Genomic DNA, 19,820 nt, shown 5'->3' on the forward strand with positions numbered 1-19,820 from the left:
GTTGATATTGTAACCGTAATTTAGCCGGTTGAAATGAGGGTGAAAATAGGTCTAAGACGTTCAGACCCGATTTCACCGCGATTTAAACCAAATATCAACGTTGAAATCAGGGTTAGTGCTCACTGGGAAACAACCTGCAAACAGATCGTGTGAACTGAACCGTAACACGGGGGGGTTGAATGTGTCATCACGTGACATTTTTTCTTCCTAAATCGCGATAATGACGAACGTTAACAGTCCACAGAGTTCCGCATGCAGCCCCCCCCCCCCCCCCCCCCCAACGTGGATGATATATTTTGATTAAAAACGGCGAATTTTGCCGAAAAGCAACAAGTTTGCAGTTATGAATAAAGTTCTTGAAATAAAAAAATTCAGCATTTCCCCCTGCGCCCTACCTGCAACACCGCTGTGCCACACAAAGTTAGAAATTCTAAAACACACTTTTTGGCAAATAACTACGCACGGTTATCTACATTAAACACATCATTTAAAACCAAAAACCTGTGTGGGCTGTTTGCTAAACACTGCCACTGAAATCAAACACCCAATTAGCAATCGCCTGTACCCAGAAAGCATCTGTGAAAACACTTGTAATCACTTAGAAATCAGAGCTTGAACACCATAAATAGGACAGTTTATTTAGTTTACAGTGCAACAGAGTAATTCACCTATTCAGGTCACCTTCAGTTAAAGATAGCTATTTATTTTGTTTTTGTGTGTTAAGTTGTGAAGCAAAAATATAATTTTTAGAAGAAACACCTCGGAAATACAATATTTTTGACTTGCTAGAAAAACTACGATGGAACGCCACTCAAAGTCTGAGTTCCTATACTTGTAAACTCCATCTACCCGACTTCACGAAGAAGTTATCTTCTTGTGTTATCTGTTATCAACTAAAAGGCAACGTAAAGTATATTTAGCTTGTATTTAATTAGAATAATACAGACAATCACATACCAAAACCTGTTCTGCATGTAAACTGATGTAAACAATATTTCTCCCCTTTTATAAGGTAGCTGGTTACATTTAACAGTCACAAAAATGCCCCCAAAACATGCGGAGGCTTTACACAAAGACACATCAGTTTGTCACGGCCAGCCATGTTTTGTTTTTGGCGTTGTGAACCCGGAGTGTCTGGAAGGCAGCATTGTTTTGAACAAAGTGCTTATGCATGAGATTATGAGATATTTTGAATATGCTGTTGTTTTTTGTGTGTAGAGTTGCGACAAAGACGGCCTTAGTCTTGTGTTTTACTCATTGTAAAACAGTTTTTTAGTAGAGGGGAATTCAGTGATTTGCAATGTGCATTGGAGCATTGAATAATTAGGTCTGGCTGCAGTTGTTCTCCTCTACCAGGCACTTTGAAAGACAGTTTTGTACCAAACATCCGTCTGGCTGGTAAAGTGTTAAAAGGCTTTGGAGTGTCAGAAAAAAACCTGGTTAGTTGTGATTTCTCGTTCGTTGAAACGGGTGTTTGTTGTTTTTGCGCTGATTCTCCACACATGAACGGAGCGCACGAAAAATCTATTTCCTGCTGAGAAAATGGTTCCTGCCTCGGCTGTCACAACCCCCCCCCCCCCCCCCCCCCCCGTCCTCATTACCCACCGCTCACCCATCCATCACCCTGCCCACAGAAGAATGCCGAGGAATTGCCACCAGCCTCCCGCTACATCTGTGGGAAAAATAACACAGGCATCCGCACACCAACGGCTACACACTCTTCCTCTTGTCACACCGTTTAATTTATTCCCCTCTCGTTATTTATGCGTCTCGTTCTTTTTGCTCTTTCCTTGTTGAATTGCATTAGTGATCTGCTACAAAAGTGTCAGACGGTAGAAAAGAAAAAAGAACAGTAACATCCTAGAACGCGCCTTGATCACAGTCTTCTCTCTCAGTGCATGTTGCTCATCAGCTTTCAGCGGTAAAAATAAGCAGGGACATCGCGTTTGCATCCCATTCTTGGCAACTGCCGCTTTTCTAACCATGTGGGATTTTTATACACACATTTCTTTTGGACATGGCCTCTTAAAACCTGTTAATGGCGCATCATTCATCAGAATAGTTTGTCATCTTCGGCTATAATTCCATCTTTTATGGGAGGGACAGCTGTTTTTAGAAGCCCCGCAGGATGTTTTTGGGCTCGCCCATGCACGCAGTGTGTGAGTTAAACCGTTTGTGCTACTTACAGAGGTGTGGACTTGAGTCACATGACTTTAGGGCTTGCAACTCTCTTAAACACGAATGGCTCGTGACTTTAGACTTTACTCTTTTGATTTGGAGTGACTTGGTATCCTTCCCAAGCGTGAAGAATAAAAATGATGTTATTAAAAATAAAGCGGGAAAGAGAATCAATTCCCCGTTTTTCCATCATGAGCGTGAGGGGAAAGGTCTGGTTTGACAGTCTAGAGCAGCGGGCAGACATGTGTACTTTGTAGGATTTGGGACTTCATAGCAAAGACTTTTTTAGTTTTTTTCTCTGTACGGAGCAATGGTTTTACAAGCTCATGGTTACACACGATGCGTTTTGGCGTTTCTTGTTTGTTTACAGGTAAAACTCCACGGGGCATCTTTGAATGCTCGGTCAGCTTAAAAGGCCTGCGAACCATCACGGAGAGGGATGTGAACACAGTTTATTGCACTGACCAACCCATCTTTCCCTTTACAGAAACAGAGACGGAGACAGACTTTGTATTCTGATCCCGATACTCCATCGATGAAACGGATCATTTCAGATATAGATATGTGCATATCACGCTTTATGATTCGGGATGACACGGCAGATCTGTAGTAACCAGATTCCTCTGCTCCTCAACCCTCTTTGTCCTTTTAACAGTTCATCTCTTTAAATTTCTCAAACACAGAGCAGTGTTCAGGAGGAAACAACTACTTTTTAATAACAAATAAAAATAAAACAATGATAAATGAATCCCACAAGAACGGTCCCTTCCATCCCCGACAACGGCCATAATAACAGCAATGCTATCAGAGGAGAAGGAGAAAAGGAAAAGGATTTACATTTGGTGAAATTTGACGTAACGTGTTTGGTATATTGTGTGTGTCTTTGTGGTCTTATGTACACAACAATGTTGTCTGTATTTCTGCATATACATCATCACGCAGAGAAAAAGGTTTTTTTTGTTACATTCATCCTGTATGTCACATGTTCGTGTACATGTACCTAGATTCTATTGAAATATATATATAGTGTGCTATAAGCACCCGTCAGCACTGAGTATGAGTGAACAAATGAACAGCATGTAAAGAGCCGCATGTTGACAGGTGTCCATTCGAATGCAAGAAGAGAGCGGAGGAGAAACGGTGGGAAGGCGGGGGCGGTGGGGAGAGAGAGAGATTGTGTGTGTGTGTGTGTGTGTGTGCAATACACGTGCACTGTAGGTTTTGTTAGTGGGAGCAGAATGTGGAGAGAGAGGACGTGAATGGGTAAGAAAAAGGGAAAGCGTGTAGGAGGGAGGTAAAGTAGAAGAGAGTGGTCTGTCCATGTGTGTTATGTAAGTGTTGTGAGGCATCTCTCTCTCTCTCTCTCTCTCTCTCTCTCTCTCTCTCTCTCTCTCTCTCTCTCTGTGTGTGTATCCTGTAGGCCTACAGATTAATCCAGTGGGTTTCATCCTCAGTGAATGGGACAGTGGGGCTTTGCAGTGATTATCCCTACAGGCCACATGATGATTGCTTTGAATGTCCTGTACCTCCCACACCGCCATGTTGCCCATGCCTGCACATCTTTTGGCCGAACTGATCAACGAACACGTTGACGGATCGTAGCGTTTGAAGGAGACGCCTGTAGGTGACCGCAGATGCTAGACGATCCGCCGTAATGACCCCTTGGATGCCGTTCACAGCTGTTTCTAGAACCGTTTCAGCATTCGTAAAGTGTCCTTTTCGGAGCGAGCGCTCCACCTCTGCTCGCGTCTCTGCCGTCCGTCCATTTATGTGGTTAATCTGCCCGTCTCGATCCAAACCCGCCCTCCCGCCGTAGCTTTCAGTCTGTCCGTCCTCCTTTGGATTATATAACCAGGAAATGTCAGCAATGCAATCTGCTCCATCATCCCTGCTCAGCTGAGAAGAAAAAAACATTTGTCATTTGGGTCTTGTGATCCTGCATCGCCGCGAAGGTGTTAAAAATCGGCATCAAGAATGCATGCAGCATTTTTACACTCGCCGCCACGTGGTCAGGTTGTGGCCTTGTACCTCTTTGCTCAGTGTTACAGGACATTCTAGCAAGAACATGAGCCCTTTAGGGTCTGAGATTATGCAGATTTGGGGATAACAACATCCACCGTGTCCGTTTTAGTGGCATTTCACAGTAATACAGCACCGAAATAACATGCTCGGACGTTTGTCCCCCTGACTGCCTCTGTGATTTTCCACAGGAGATTTCCCCCTGCGCGTCCTTCCTGTCTCTCCGTAGGGAAGGTTTTAATTCACCGACGCCATATTGGCACAACAGGTGCTGCTGTGGGCATGAAAGCCAGCGCCGTATGAGCTTTTCTGCCTCGTTCCATTCACATTCAACCACTGTGGTTCAGCCTGGATGGAAATGAGGAGGCTGCTAAAACTGAAGGTGTACGGAAACCTGGGTTCAGCCTGTTGACGTGTTGCTGAATGGAATGAAATGTGGAATAATGAAATGACTCATAGCCTTGGCTCGAGTGCATTTTGTTCACATGAAAGTCTCAGATCTTTTCATGAAAATATGTTTCTTAGGATGGTGATATAAAATGAAATCCACCTACACAGAGAATGCTGCTCTTGCAACTACAATAGTTTAGAGATGAGAGTTTTTCTGTTCAGTTATCCGCAGATTAGACTATTTGAAGTTGTTTTAAATACACTGATTGCATCTAAACTACAAATAATTCAGACCACCATGTCGGCGTTATTATTTCACTGTATTAAAGAATGTCGGCAAATTGAGTTTTTTTTTATGCATCCAGGACTTTGATCGGTCAGACTGACTGACAGATTGACTGTAGGCCCTAACTTTAGTTTTCTAGCCATCACTGTTTGATTTTCATTCTAATAATAGAATTAGACTGGTAAAGCATCTTTGTGCACAGCATTTGCGTATGAATGTGTGCGTGGCTGTTACACGTATAGTACATTAGCAGTCAGGCATGAGGAGGTGGGTGTTCTGTCTGAACAGCTTAGCCCTCAGGCTCCCATCATGCTCTCTGGTCCGGTCACGGCTTGTTTACTGCTTATATGTCGACATGGACGTAGAGTGTGTGGTGTGGGACTGTGAAAAACTCAAATATATACATTTATTTGTCTGCTTGTGATGAAGGTAAAATATATGACTGAATTAATATATTTTTTTGGCAATGGAAAGACGTTTTATTTCAGTAATAGAATAGCAGTAAGCGTCATTTGTCTTGGACTCAGATGTGTTGTATAAATTAGGTTTTTGCTAAACTCAGAAAAAGAGACCTAACAAATAAAGTATACTGTGAAACGATACCTCTGGTATCCTGAGCAGGGATGTAAATCGAAACCCGAACCCTGTCTCCTAGAAATGAAGGTTAAAAGATAAGAAAAATCTTGGGACTCTGGTGTCGAAGCTCTGCGCTTTGTTCGCCCACCATCCGCCCTAACTACGCCCCTGCTGCTCCAGCACAAATGAAGCGCTTCATTCATTCAACTTTGTCTCTGCGCAAAGTCCAGGCATTGATTATGGTTTTCGGCACAACATAGTTGGGAAAACGTCATTTCTAGGAGACAGGGTCGACATCAAATGCGATGACGTGTCGTCAGAATAAAGTGAACAGATGGAGCAGTTACAGTAACCTCTGTTAATTAGACGCAGCTGGACATGAAGACAAACAAAGAGACAGGAGCTACAGGAAATCACTGCAAAAATCATGAACTTTCACTATTGTGTGGATGTATACTAACATGAAGAGTATATATATATATATATATATATATATATATATATATATATATATATAGCAGGTACTTTACCCTCCTGAGCCTGTGACAGGTTTGATTGTATATATATATATATATTTATATGTATTTGTATATGTATATACTGTATATATATATGAAAGAATGCATCTGTGGAACCATTCCTTCATTTCTTTTTTCAAGGTGCATTACTTCTCTTAAGCCAGGTGACCCGAGGGGATCACTCACAGTTTTATTATTAGATGCATTCAAATGGAAAACCCGTGAAAACATATAATGGGATCATGCTCGCGCACCCTGAGACCGACTGCTGCAACAATAACGGAGAGCCGGATGGGATGGTAGAAAAAAACTAAAAACAAGAGCACATGTACCGTACACACGTGCGTATGAACAGCCACATGTGCATGTGCAGGCGTGTACTGAAACACGCACACACTGGATGTTCTGCATGTACTCACACACCGCTGTTGCATTAATAATGTTGACCTGCCTCTAGCCAGTGAATAATGAAATATTCTGCTTTGATGCGGAGAGATGTTGGACACTCCAACACCCGCACACCCGAGTGTTAACCGACACAGAACACACACACACACACACACACACACACACACACACACACACACACACACACACACACAGGCATTTACTGTGCTGCACGGTGAGTCTGCAGTCTCCTTTACTTACATTGATATTTCAATTAATATCACCTCTCTTACCTTCAGTATTTTGTTTTGTTGTGCAACACTGCTGAGGTGAGAGATGTGCAAGAGTGAGAGCAAAGAAATGCATTCCTTCATGCATGTTCCTCCGAGGGTTACATTGCTGTCACTCACTCGCCCGGGGTTCACTCTTATGCCGTACAATTGCTGTATACAGCTTTGCTCGCAATTATACGAAGCAAAGGAGCGGTGCAGAAATAGCTCTGCCAATTTCCAGTGAACGATGTGCCCACCGTCTCATTTGCACGCCGCCGCCTCTCCAACTAATCCGCAAAAGGAAAAACGAAACAAATGCATGACAGAGAGAGAGAAGAGTGCACCAGCCATCCTAGAGAATCTCTTTAGGTTAGTGGCGTCTGTGAACTCGGGAGAAAAGTACAACCGACAAGCTGACCTGGTTTGCCTGACTGTGAGTTTCCGTGCAGCCAGTGTCCTATTTTGCCTCGCAAACATTGTTTACTTCGACCGAACGCGGCGCGTGACCGGCAGCCTGTCTGTCTGCTACGGCGTGACTTCACCTCAACTGATCCTGCTTTACGCACTTCAACTAATTGCCAGAGATGGCTCAATCAGGTTGGGTTTCAATACAACTCATTTTTCCAACAAGATATCACATTTGAAAATGAGCTCCACCAAACGGTAGAGGAGACAATGTAAGTGTTTTAATGGTGACTTTATCCTGACCTTTTCAAGTAGAAACCATCGGCCTCTTCTATCAAATAAAACAAAAAAAAGGCCCTTTCTCCTCAACTTATGTTTGTTTGTGTTACGTCCCACATGACATCCTATTGAAACAGGAAATTAATCTCATTTTTTAAAGTTACATTTAATGCACTTAATAAATAAACAGTAATAATAAATAAACGGTAATACATAGTTTTTCATACTAGTGTATAAAATTACAAGTTTTACTCCAACCAACAGGTGAAGTAGCTTCAAAGTAAAAACACTATCTGCCCAGCAAGGCTCCTTCATCACTGTCATCTTCCTGTACAAGCCTTAAACTGTGTGTTTAGCATTTTCAGTTTTTTTTCCATTTTCCATACTTTGAAGGGATTTTTCTTTGTTGCCCGAAATAGCTTGTTGTTGTATTCCTCCACGGTCGGGGCTGCGTGTTAATCATGTCAGCGTATGATGGTGCTAATCCAGGCCCCCTTCTGGAGCGCTGTTCCAAAACTGTACGCTGCTCTGTTCTTGCTACTTCTAGTCCACACGGCGAGACACAAACTCACAGAGTTCAAGCGATCCCCTGGTGAAACGCCGTTGTAGGAAGAAAGAAGACGTGAAGGCCAATGAGGCGGACAAAGTGAAAGGCAAACGAAGACAGACAAGTTGGAAACGGACCGACGAAAGAATGACATGTTGTCGGCTGGACTTTTTCACTGTTCAATGAGGCAGACGGGGATTCTGTCCTTTATAAAACACAACAATGAAATTTCGCTCTTCTTTTCGGCACAACTAATGCTGCTGTGTTCAGCAGGTTCTTACCTGTTTTGCTCATCAGGGTCATGTCCTTAATCTTTCCGAACCTCCTGTCTCCGTGTCTCCCTTTCACATCTTTTAGGATTAATGCTATTAATATTTTAATCAATAATTCATTGGTGCCCTTTTAATGTCTCCATTCAAGCCAGTGTTCTCCCATCACGCTTGAATCTGTTACTTATTTCTAGACGGGACGCATTTTATCGTCTGTATAGTGTTTTGTAACCTCTAGACATCCCGTGACAATTATTATAACGTTTTTGTCTTTAACCCCGTTGATAGAATGAATGAATTTGTTTCTGTAGGTAGTGAGAGTCTCATGCCGCTCACTTCCTTTTAAGGAAACTGTATCACTTCCTGTGAGCTTGAGGATTTGCCCTGTGAAAGACCCACCTGACACCAGCCGTTAAGTACAGATCATTTTGGGTTGTTATTTAGAATCTTACGTGATAATTTGCCCTTTCATTCTGCTTACTGGGGACATACCCCATATAAGGACAGAGAGGGTGAGGAAAGCATCAGGTGAAACAAAGAAAGCATGAGAGAGAGAGAGAGAGAGAGAGAGAGAGGAGAGAAAACAGTGGAGAGTAAATCCTCTTTCCCCGCTGACTTTAATCTCTCCACAGGCTGAGCCCGACAGTTGGGGCCTTGCAGCAGCCGTCAGTTAAAGGAGAGTGACAGCCATCGGGGCCGCAGGTGGGGGATGGGGACGGCCGGACGTCGTGTTATGTCAGCTTCGACTGTAGCGTGTTAAAGAGGAAGTGACTTTCAGAGTGGGATGGATAGACAGCGGGAGGAGAGAATACAAAAGAGATGAATTTTGGATCGAAATGAAGTGATGTTACAAGTAAAAGTCCTTTGTCTTCTCTCAGAATTTGGAACTGTAGTGTTTTCTATCTTAGCTAGCTGAGCTAACATGAGCACACTATTGGTTTTTGCTACTGTGACTCACTTCTGATTGGTTGTGTGTTGTGTGCAAATAATTCTGTAGGCCTATGTGTTCACAGGACTGTGGGGGTTATTAAGCAGATACTCTAATTAGCTAGTGTGCACGTGGTCCGACTGCCCTGTTGTTTACATTACATGTTGTGTACGGTAAAAGCGTAGAATGCGAATGAAATTGGTGAAAAGATGAGTTTGAGTTTTGATCATAATGTTGATAGATGGAGAGGTGAGCGACACACACACACACACACACACACACACACACACACACACACACACACACACAGTGACAGTGTCAATATAAGAGGAAATGAGAAGCTGTGCTGTGCGTGTTGACAGGAAGCGACTCCACTGCAAAGAGATAAGCAATCATCGACGGATCGATCCCACAGCAGAACATTACACCGGGAAGAATGATGTAGTGAGAGCGCAGGTCTGGATGTTAGTGACTGAGTGAGAGGCCACAGCATTTAGTTCTGTTCATTGTTGCTTTGTAAATGTACTGCGACGTGTTTCGCTTCAGCACATGAAGAGTGCAGACGCATCACTGGGCCGTCAACGGACAACACAACCAAGGGAACGCTGTCAACAAGTGGGCGTGGTCTGAGCACGGCGACGGACACGACCGGTCTTGGTTTGCGGCCATGTTGGAACTTCATATCCATTCCCTAAAATGGAGACGAGATAATAACCTGAACAAAAATCAGTGTCCACACTGTGTGTACAAACAGACATGATTGAAGTTTTGCTAATCTTTTCTTGTATCTCTTTCAAAGTCATGTTTGGCTGGTGAAATCCACAGAGCAACTGTTTCTTGTGACGCTTAAAACGTGGTGGATTTGTGTTCAGCTCATCTGTTTTTTTCTAATCCCCTGTAATGTAGCTGATCTATGAACTGGACTTTATTTTTGCTGTGGCACCCATTGTAAGGAGCTCTGGAATACAGCGTCAGCCGAATGGCTAAAATATAAAATGGCAACATAAATATTTTAAAGTGGTATAGCAGACAAAACACACACACACACACACATTTGGAGAGAGAGAGAGAGAGAGAGAGAGACAGAGAGACAGAGAGAGGGCATGAAAGAACGAGAGAAGCACTTTGAGAAGGCTGGTTTTTTTTCCTCTCCATCTCTTTTCCCGGCACATGTTCAATTATTAACCGCCCTGACGACTCCGCCGGGATGGAGGCAGAGACAGACAGACAGAAGGCGGGGCAGAACGAGGAGATACTTTTATCAAACATCCAGCTGTGGCTCAAACTGACCTTGTGTCTATTCACCTTGAGACCTCGTGCCAGTGACTTATTGATGGAGGCCTATAGGGCTCCATCAGAAGACTAACCTTTAAGGTGGTACATCCACAGGAATCCCATCTGTTTTTGCCAGAATGTGTCATAGGAAGGCTAAAAGATGAATACAAACTACACCGTAGCAATTTCATAACAACTTAAAGTGATTACGTTTAAAATGTGTTTTTGTTGCACATTGAAGTTTTCCTGGATTTAGAAATGTTATTTTTGCCGTGGCAAATCAATCAAAGTGAGTCTCCTCCTGCAGCCACAGCACCTGATTGAGTCCAAAAGTCAGCCGGCCCTTAGTCCCATTGCTGCACTGTGTATTGCAGTAGATTAGATTACATTAAGCTTTAATGATCCCCGAGCTAAAAAGCTGCTGGGTGGTTAAATTCATATCAAGCCACATTAGCCCTAAAAACTCTCGCAATATGATTTGTGCGATGGAAACAAGAACGCATTAGAGGCACAAATGAGATCTGATTGGATTGCATTATTAGCCTCATTAAAGGCCTCATTGTTCAGGGAAGCGGCCGTGGCGGAGGGAGGTAGAGAAGGAGTGATGGGAACGTAGAGACTGAGCCGGTCCCCTCCGTCTCCTTGGTCCCGACCAGCAGCAGCAGCAGCATGTCGCTCTGTCAGCCCGCAGAGTTACAGCAACATACATTTTTCATGGACCATTCCTCCAGCTCTGCTGCGCGCGGCTTCATGAAACACTGTCTGGCAGCGCGTCAGAGGAACAAAAATAGACCCTGGTGACACTTTGTCCTCAAACAGTGATGGAGCTCATCCCTCGTTCATCTCCCTTCACTGATGACCCCCGAGGAGGAAACTCTGGGTCAGCGACCATCTTTCTCCAAAGGACGGAGTGTTGGTTGCGTGCGTGACTGGGGACTGTACAAAAAAGCAGAGCCTGTTTACCCACAGTGTTTTAAACAGTAAATTATGCATCACTTGTGCTTACGAGGTAAGAATTTCACCCTTCGCTTTGGCTCAGTCAGCAACACTTGTGCCCTTTTGTATCTCCAAACCTAATAAACAGTGCTTCGTCTCCTGTGTTGATGGTCTTTTTTTATGTGCTGTTGATGGTTGATGGTAGTGGACAGCTTTTCAAAGAAACACAGAGGACTCTACCTGCATTGAGTTGTTGTTCGTGTGAAACGGGGCTTTAGTCGAGTGCTCACGGAGTTCAGGGCTGGTGTAAAAGGCTCTTCACTGTTTTGCTGAAGGACACTTTAACAGCAGCTGCTACAAGGAGCGATTGAACCTTTCGACCCCGCTGTTATGGAACAGCCTGTCCAACCTCCAGATGAATACGACAACGGATGAGGACAGAAACGATAGTTACGAGGTTTCATTCCTTTTGTTTGAAATCTGAACCTGACTCGAGTTGAGTCACCTCACAGCTCATCACAGTATATGGTGAAGGATCAGAGCCGTGTCAGCCTCCTCACAATTCACAGATCTGCTACTCAAGCTGGACTCCCCGGACAGTGTTTCATGTCCCACTGGTCCCAGAGGCAACAAACGCCCACCAGCACAGCATTGTTTTACTGCAGGGCTGAACGCCAGCTAATCTTACTCACACTCCGGGTCACATGCTGCACAGACGAACGTTTGTCAAACTGCTTTATTTCGTAGTGTTGTTGCTACACTAACCTCTCTCTTCATCTCTCTTTCTCCCTTCCAGTCGTTCTTGTTTGAGGTCAAAGTTCAACAGTCATCATGGCCGACGAATCAGACATGCGCAATGAGCTGGCAGATCTGCAGACACGCGCAGACCAGATAGCCGATGAGGTACAGTAGAACACACACACACACACACTTGTGTATGCCGGCATTTATGCTTACAGATTGACCCATATATAAACATCTGCTCTAATATTGAAAAACAAAGATGACACATCACATTTTATTTTGCATATGATCCTGTGTTACCTGCTGAAGTGGCTGCTAGTTTAAAGTCTAACGTCCTCAGATATTGATAGTCATATACACTCTTTAAATTGCACATCATTTTATGTATTTATTTATTAATCTGTAATGAATTTCTCATCATATGTGACACGTCATCATTTGTTTTTTTTCACCTCTTTTCTTGGGCTCCAGTCTTCAGTCAAACGAACATGCATTTCTTCACAGATACTTTGTGCGCTATATACTTTCCATAGAATGACATTATACAACATTGTGAATTGTGATTTGCAAATCCAGAAAGCGGATCATAACCCAGGTAGACATTTGCACATTGAACCATCACAGCTAAAAATATGCAATTTAATGTCCATTCCATTACCTCGTTTTTGTCAAAAAGAAAAAAGAATGTGAAGCACAAACAGAAAATAGAGAAATTGAGAGGACTTTTTTTGCAAAACTTGGTCTACAGTCAAAACAGAATTATAATTTCTTTTGTCAACGACATGACAATTCCGACCTGTTCTCATCCTCGTATGGACACAAATATCTCTCCACAGCCTGCAGGCTGACACACACAGCTACTATAATCGGACCCTCCCTTGTTTTAGCAATTTGTTCTCAAAGTCTCTTTAATCAAGACGAGGCTTTCTTTTTTTTTTTTTTTTAATGGAAGAACTTTGCCCTTTTTAAATGAGTCGAGAGGAGCTCGGGAAGAGCAGATAATTCTGTGCTGCAGAATAATGGAGCAGCTCCAATGGCCTTATTAAACATTCATGAGGAGATAATGCAAGGCCAAGAGGATGTGATGGAGGGGAGGGGAGGGAGGGGAGAAATAAGGTAGCCGGGGATGGTAGGATGGATGGAGATAACACTGGCGAAAGAGCCAAATGAGGATTAGGAATGAAATTAAATGGTGTTTGGTTTAAGAAACGGATGAGACTCAAAAGAGCTCCTGCAGAGGGCGGAAAGTTAGCAAACAAAAGGTAGAAATCAGATAATTAATCCTGGGATCAGAGGAGATAAGAGGAGAGGAATAATCAAGCTTGATTTTATGACTGAGGATCAGTGATTTGTCCGTCTATACTAGACTTTTCTTGCCTCTCACATGTGCGTTTTACACCTTTTAAATATTCCCTCTCAACACGCTGAGACGTCTTTCTGCTTCATGTTACAGGTGACGTGCCGCGTGTCTGTATTTGCTCTCTTGTGGACTCTCAGCTAATCATTTGCCCTTTCTTTCTGTCCCTGCAGTCTCTGGAGAGCACTCGGCGTATGCTGTCTCTGGTTGAGGAGGTGAGTTGGCCACAAACAACGAGTTCTCTTTGGTTTCTTACATATCAGCACCTGCCTCATGCTAAATAACACAGATGGAGCTGCATAGGTTATATAGAGAGGTTAACTTTCCCCCTCAACATGATCTTTATGCTGGAGGTAGGTTGTAGGTGAAGTCCATAAGGAACCAAGGATTCAGTGAGTCAGCTAATGGATCAGCTCTGTCGCTCTGTAAATGAGTCTGCATCTTCATCCTCAACACTATTGATTTGAAAGGTTAAATACAAACTTGAATCAGCAGAACATGTGATTTCATTCTGCGTCATCCTAACCAAACAGTATATTTGTTTTGTATATTATTTTATAACATATATATATATGTATACTTTTTCTTGAAACCATTACATAGATAAACTATCTACATATGGAATTGGCACTGGGCTATACTGACAAACTCAAATATTCTGATATATTAAAACAAATACTGTACTTATATATTGATATATAATGATATAATGTGGGGGCAACACTATTGGAGCTTTAGCAAACCTCTCATTGTGAATTTGATGAGCAAATGAGCAAACAAGTTGTTGGGTCTGGTTATTAGTTATCAGACTAAAATAAGCTCAGAAATCACTGTACTGTAACACAGCCTTATAGACCTAAAATAGCCAATATTTAAGATTGATATCACGATGACGAAATCGCAGGTGATATTGATATTATTTTCATCTATTGCAAACAGTGGTGGGCCACTACATTGCTCCTACTGCCATCTAAAAATTGAATTGAACGAGAGAGGCGCTTGGTGTCTGAGGAGTGTGGACAACGAGCACAGCGACCATCTGTAGAAACTTAGAAGGGATAGTTTGGGTGTTTTGAAGAGGGGTTGTCGTCCATGTATTATAACTACAATAGATTCATATTTTCAGCGCCTTACATTGACGTCAGACAGCGCTTTCTGGACGGGGAGCTTAACTAACATGAAACTTATGTACGCTCTCTTTAAAGCCAGTAAAGAACAAAACAGTAAAGATAACACACTGATACAGATATCGACTGATCTAGGTGGGCCTTTCCTTTAGGTGGTTAAAATATGTTCACGTGCTGCCCCTGTCCACAGCAGGACGTTGCTTTGCTCTTGTGTCGGTACTAAAGTATCTCATACAACCCCACTTCAAAACACCCAAACTATCCCTTTCATGGTGGACTGGGTTTATATGGGAGAAAATATATTTAAAGGCCAGTCACTTCAACACTTTGCAGAGAAATAAGGAAGAGTTTGTACTCTCCGTTTCATTAAGGAGGACCTCATGTCTGCTCTCCTATAGGCTAATGTGTTTGTCTACAGGAAGACAGGAAGTCTTTCACATCGTTTGCATTTGTAACTGGAATACATAATTCCAAGCTGATTTTGCGGTTTTTACCGGTATTAGATTGCCATGAGCTTGTGTGGGACCTCTAGTTCCAGCTGCTGGCTGCAGAGACTGGGCCCTGCTCTGACCCCTGGACCAGCCGCCATGTCTTGATGAGACAAAGCCGTGAGGGACAGTGGGAGAACTGGGGCTGACCCAAACGGTGGCCCGCTCAACAGACGAGGCTTTTTCTGCCGGCGGTAGCTGCGAATGTTTGCCCTTTTGAAGATAATGCCAAGGGAATGCCATTTGTTCGTTTCAACTGTTCGTCTCTGGTTTGAAGATGTGCGGCGGTTCGTTAGTAGAGAGCGCGTTTTCCCACGTGGTAGCGCTCGAGCCGAGACAAACAGCGACTGTGTCGTGTTTTGGCTTCTCGCTGACAGCATGCGCTTCACCCCTCTCGCTTTGCATCCCCACCAGAGAAATGGGCTCAATATAGACTGCGATGTGGCAATGAGGCAGCGTAGATTATGGATGAGGCTCAACATGCCTCTTCATACAATAGAGATGTTATACAACTGTATCTGTGTGCATTTGAGTTTGTGGTCTGAATATTCTCACAAATGCTCTGATATCAAATCATTTTGTGATAGTATTCATACCATTCATAAAAATAATTATGTTTTAATCACAAAAACCCAACAAAGATAAATCCAACCTTTCCTTCTTTGAGGCTTCTTTCCTCTCTAACTTTTCTCTCACATGATCCTCCTCACAGGATCACACCTATACTATACTGCACAGCTCTGACTCTTCCTCTCTTTACTCTTTGTTTCTTATAATCTCCATGATCCAGAAACTCAAGCTTATTCTACTTTTGTACTCGGTAAGACGATCTGGTTGAGCTCATCGGCCTGATACCTAAAAATGTAATTGTAAAATCCATGCAGAGCCTGTATCATAATGGAGTGTCATTTGAAGTGCATGACCTTACAGCGGAGAGCAACATTGTGAAATCAATTTATAGGGAATGCAAATAAACAAGGTGAATAATAACGATGGCATGAATAATAAATGATTTGCTGTAGTTTGAGGTTAAGAGTGGTGATAGTGATACTGACACTGTCGCACTATTGTCTGGTGCAGTTAATGCAAAATATAATAAAGGTTTTCTTAAATAATATGTTTGCTATATTCTGAGCACACCTACTTTTTAACGATCCAATCAAATGCAAAGGATTTGATTTAAATCCCCCTTGTAAATGTACACCGCTCAAATATTCAGTTTCTCTGCAGAATACGTAACTCTAAGCTAAAGACGATCTGACTTCACCGGGACTTTGAGGACATTCTTTCCTGGGTTTCTTTATCACCGTCCACAAACATAAAGTCCATATAACAATGTCAGTTAGAGGTCAGTAAACACTCACAGAGAGTGATGTAACGTGTCCTTGTCTCGTGCAAATGTGACCCGTAATCCATTCTCCAGACCAGTGTGCAACATGACCTTTATTTTGTAGCTGGATCCAGCAGATAGCTAGCTTAGCTTAGCCCAAAGACTTTAAACGTTTGGATACAGCTAGCCTCTGTCCAGCAATCCACCCACCAGAAGCTCTAACATTCACTAATAAACATGTTATACCTTATTTAATCTGGTGCTATAGTAGCCAGATTTTGCTTTGGACAGAGCCAGGCTATCTGTTTCTCCACTGTGTCCAATTTGTATGCTAAACTAAGCTAACCAGCTGCTGGCAGTAGCTTCATATTTAACAGATGGATGTATAAGAGTGAGATTGAACTTCCCATCAAACTCTTTGCGAGAAAGTGAAAAAGCACTTTTCCCACTTTTAAAATAATTTATTTAGAATATAAACTATGATTTAGAATTCATCACATTTCACTATATGTATTCTTACACTAGCTTTGTTGCCTCTCTAACTGATCAGGCATGGAATGTCTCGTGTTAAAACCTACCATCTTCAGTGAAGTGTTACTGATTCATTATTAACATTGAAAACAGCAATTCTGTCATACATGCAAAATATATGGATTAGCAGCATAAATCAAATATCTTACAGTATCAGTATCTTAAATATACCAGCGGCGTAATGAACGAACTTGGTAGTGCAACTCAATTTGTATTAAGAAAGATCCAGAGATATTGAAGTTCTTATGAAAACGGTTATCTTCCCACCAGGCAGAGAACAAAAACGAGAAACTACTCGGTGTGTCAGAATGATCCATGAAGAAAGCTGGCGGGGGGAGATGGAAATGAAAAAGAGAAAGTGAGACAGAGGGACGAGGAACGAGATGAGGAGAGTGATGAGAAAGATAAACAGAGAGTTAGAGAGAGGAGCCTGCGAAGGACATCAAGTCCAAGTGCAGTGCCTCTGTGGAGCAGAGAAACGGGAGATCTGATTCAACGGGCAACTTCAGGCCTGAAGTCAAAGAATACATTACACAAGATGGATGTGATATTACATTCACGCAGGCTGTTATATCACTACACTGTAGCCTCAATGAGAAAATAAATAAATAAAAAAAGACATTTAATTCCTCCTTTGAGTCTTAAAACTTCTATAAATACAGAAACAAGTATAATACAATTGTGTGGATTTGTATTCAAAGTGGAATCTCACTTGAATGTGATTCTCTGGTGGAAAAGATCACTGGAGGCGTCAAAGCAATAGCGACATTTTAGGCATATTAGCTTTCTTAAGATCGATACGTCTTTCATGTCTGTACAGTAAATATATGCCAGCAGCTGGTTAGCTTAGCTTAGCTTAGCATAAAGACTGAAAACAGGGGAAAGAGCTAGCCTGGCTCTGTCCAAAGGTAAAACAATATGCCTGCTAGCAGCCTTATAGCTCCGTATTTAACATGTTCTTTCTTTTTTTCTGTGATCCACATAAAAAGCAAAGTCGAGAGATAACAAGTTGCATTTTTTGTTTCCAAAGTCTTTGCTTGGTGACTGTATTACCTTCAGAGCTGGGCTCGACGTTTCCAGTCTTTATGCTAAGCTAAGCTAATCTTCTGTAGCCATTTATCTACTGGATGGATAAGACAGACATCGATGTTCTCATCTCACTATCGGAAAGAAAGCAAATATTGATTTCTCAAAAATGTTTTTTTTTTACATCTTCAGATAATTAAAGCAAATGAAGCTAATTACCTTCAGGCTAATGCAAATAAATGAATCAAAAAGGTGTGGTATATACATGTTTGCCTGTGTTTAAAAGTATGTGTACCGAGACTGTGTTATTCACTCTCAAATGCTTTGTAAAGGATTTATATAGACAGTACATTTTGGATATTCACCTTACACTGCTATCATCTGCTGTGTTTAAATTGTTCAATCAATCAACCCATCAAATGATTCAAATGCAAAGCTTCTGTAGATTTGTGTTTATCAGATATCGCCTTCGGTGGTTGTTTGACCAATAGCAGGGCAGCAGCACACAGTCTCACACAGTGGCCGAGTTACATTAGATTCCAGGAGACATCTCAATGAAAAAATCATTACCAGGACTCAATGTCAACGGACCACTTGCCCTCTCTCTTTTACATTGCTCTTTGCTCTTACTACGTTCTTCTTCCCCTGCATGATTTCATGTTTTATACTTTGCCTTTATCTTTTCTCAATGTCTTTCATGCAGGGCAAAGTGACACTGATTGTGTTTACTTAAAGGATTGTAACTGATATGGACACTACCTTGAATCTTTTAGAAACACCTTTAATTCACCTTCACCTTTAAGACAACATAGACCATAGGGCGGAACACTGCTAAGCATAGAAATGAAGAACAAAGAAAGAGAGAGATGGGTTCAAAATATTCGTCTCTATCTCTTGAAAACACCCGCCATGTTCATTTCCTGGGCAGAAAACTATTTGGTGAAAATCTGCAAAGAAATCACCAGGACCGGAGACTCTGAGACTCAACGACCTGTCTTGTGTGTGTGTGTGTGTGTGTGTGTGTGTGTGTGTGTGTGTGTGTGTGTGTGTGTGTGTGTGTGTGTGTGTGTGTGTGTATGTGTGTGTTTGTGCATGTGTCTAATGAGCCATACAGAAAGATGTGATGTCATCTTATCAGACTATGCCAGTTGGCTCGTTCCGATATCCTGTCCTGTAGTTCAGGAGCCGCAACTGCAACCTGGCGGGTAAACAAGCTGTATTTCAACGGGGTTTGAGCACATGTATCTGCAAACATTAGCTCTATCTAACATTAGTTTCTGTTTGCTGGGGATTATTTTAATAATCATTTATCATTTATTAGTCCACAAAGCTCATGTAAACACACTGCTTCTCTCCCGCTCACTCGGTGTTTCAGGAGAAACCCATTTACCCGATACAGATCCACCTCTGCCGCGGTGGGTTTTATTGGTACTGATATCAGTGGCATGTCTGACTGGCCTCCAGCGCTGGTCTCTATCTATCACTGCTCCAAGAAGGTCAGAGCGCACTTTGATCCGAAATAGCTGAAGCGTGAACCGAACGGCCTTTGGTTTTTAATATCTGCCAGAGGAAGCCTCGGGCTCATGAGGAGCACAAAGCTGTTGTTTTGTCGGATGCACGGCGGTTAATACGGTTATTGTGCTGACTGAAGTGTGGTTTTATGCGGCGACGCCCGGCCCCTGCATGCACGGAGAAATAACTGCAAAATGTCTGCACGAATGTTCATGTTTCGCGTGTGCCTGGGTGTTTGAGCGCATGCCCACGTTGTGAGCCAAATCAGAATGTTACGTTGCTGGAGCTTTGTCAACAAATCTCTGGTACCAGCCCAGGGAACATGACAAATATAGCACCCGCCATTTGGTGGTTTCTGTGCAAGGAATCGCGCATCTATATATCTGTGGCTTTTTGAGATTTTCTCTTGAGGCTTTTCTTATCTTCTGTAAGGTTGTTGT

General features: G+C 42.5%; 1 protein-coding gene across 1 annotated transcript in view; it reads left to right on the forward strand.

The window, feature by feature from the left end:
- LOC306694655 (synaptosomal-associated protein 25-B-like) overlaps nucleotides 1-19,820 on the forward strand; it is a gene marked incomplete at its 3' end in the record, with an annotated part of 39,331 nt that overhangs the window by 7,678 nt on the left and 11,833 nt on the right. The window contains exons 2-3 of the mRNA XM_079157586.1: nucleotides 12,062-12,168; nucleotides 13,540-13,581. Coding sequence (XP_079013712.1) covers nucleotides 12,097-12,168; nucleotides 13,540-13,581 — 114 coding nt within the window. The 5' untranslated portion in view covers nucleotides 12,062-12,096. The remainder of the gene's footprint in view (nucleotides 1-12,061; nucleotides 12,169-13,539; nucleotides 13,582-19,820) is intronic.

Source organism: Pholis gunnellus, assembly GCF_910591455.1.
Source record: "Pholis gunnellus genome assembly, chromosome: 1".
NCBI classification, from domain to species: Eukaryota; Metazoa; Chordata; class Actinopteri; order Perciformes; family Pholidae; genus Pholis; species Pholis gunnellus.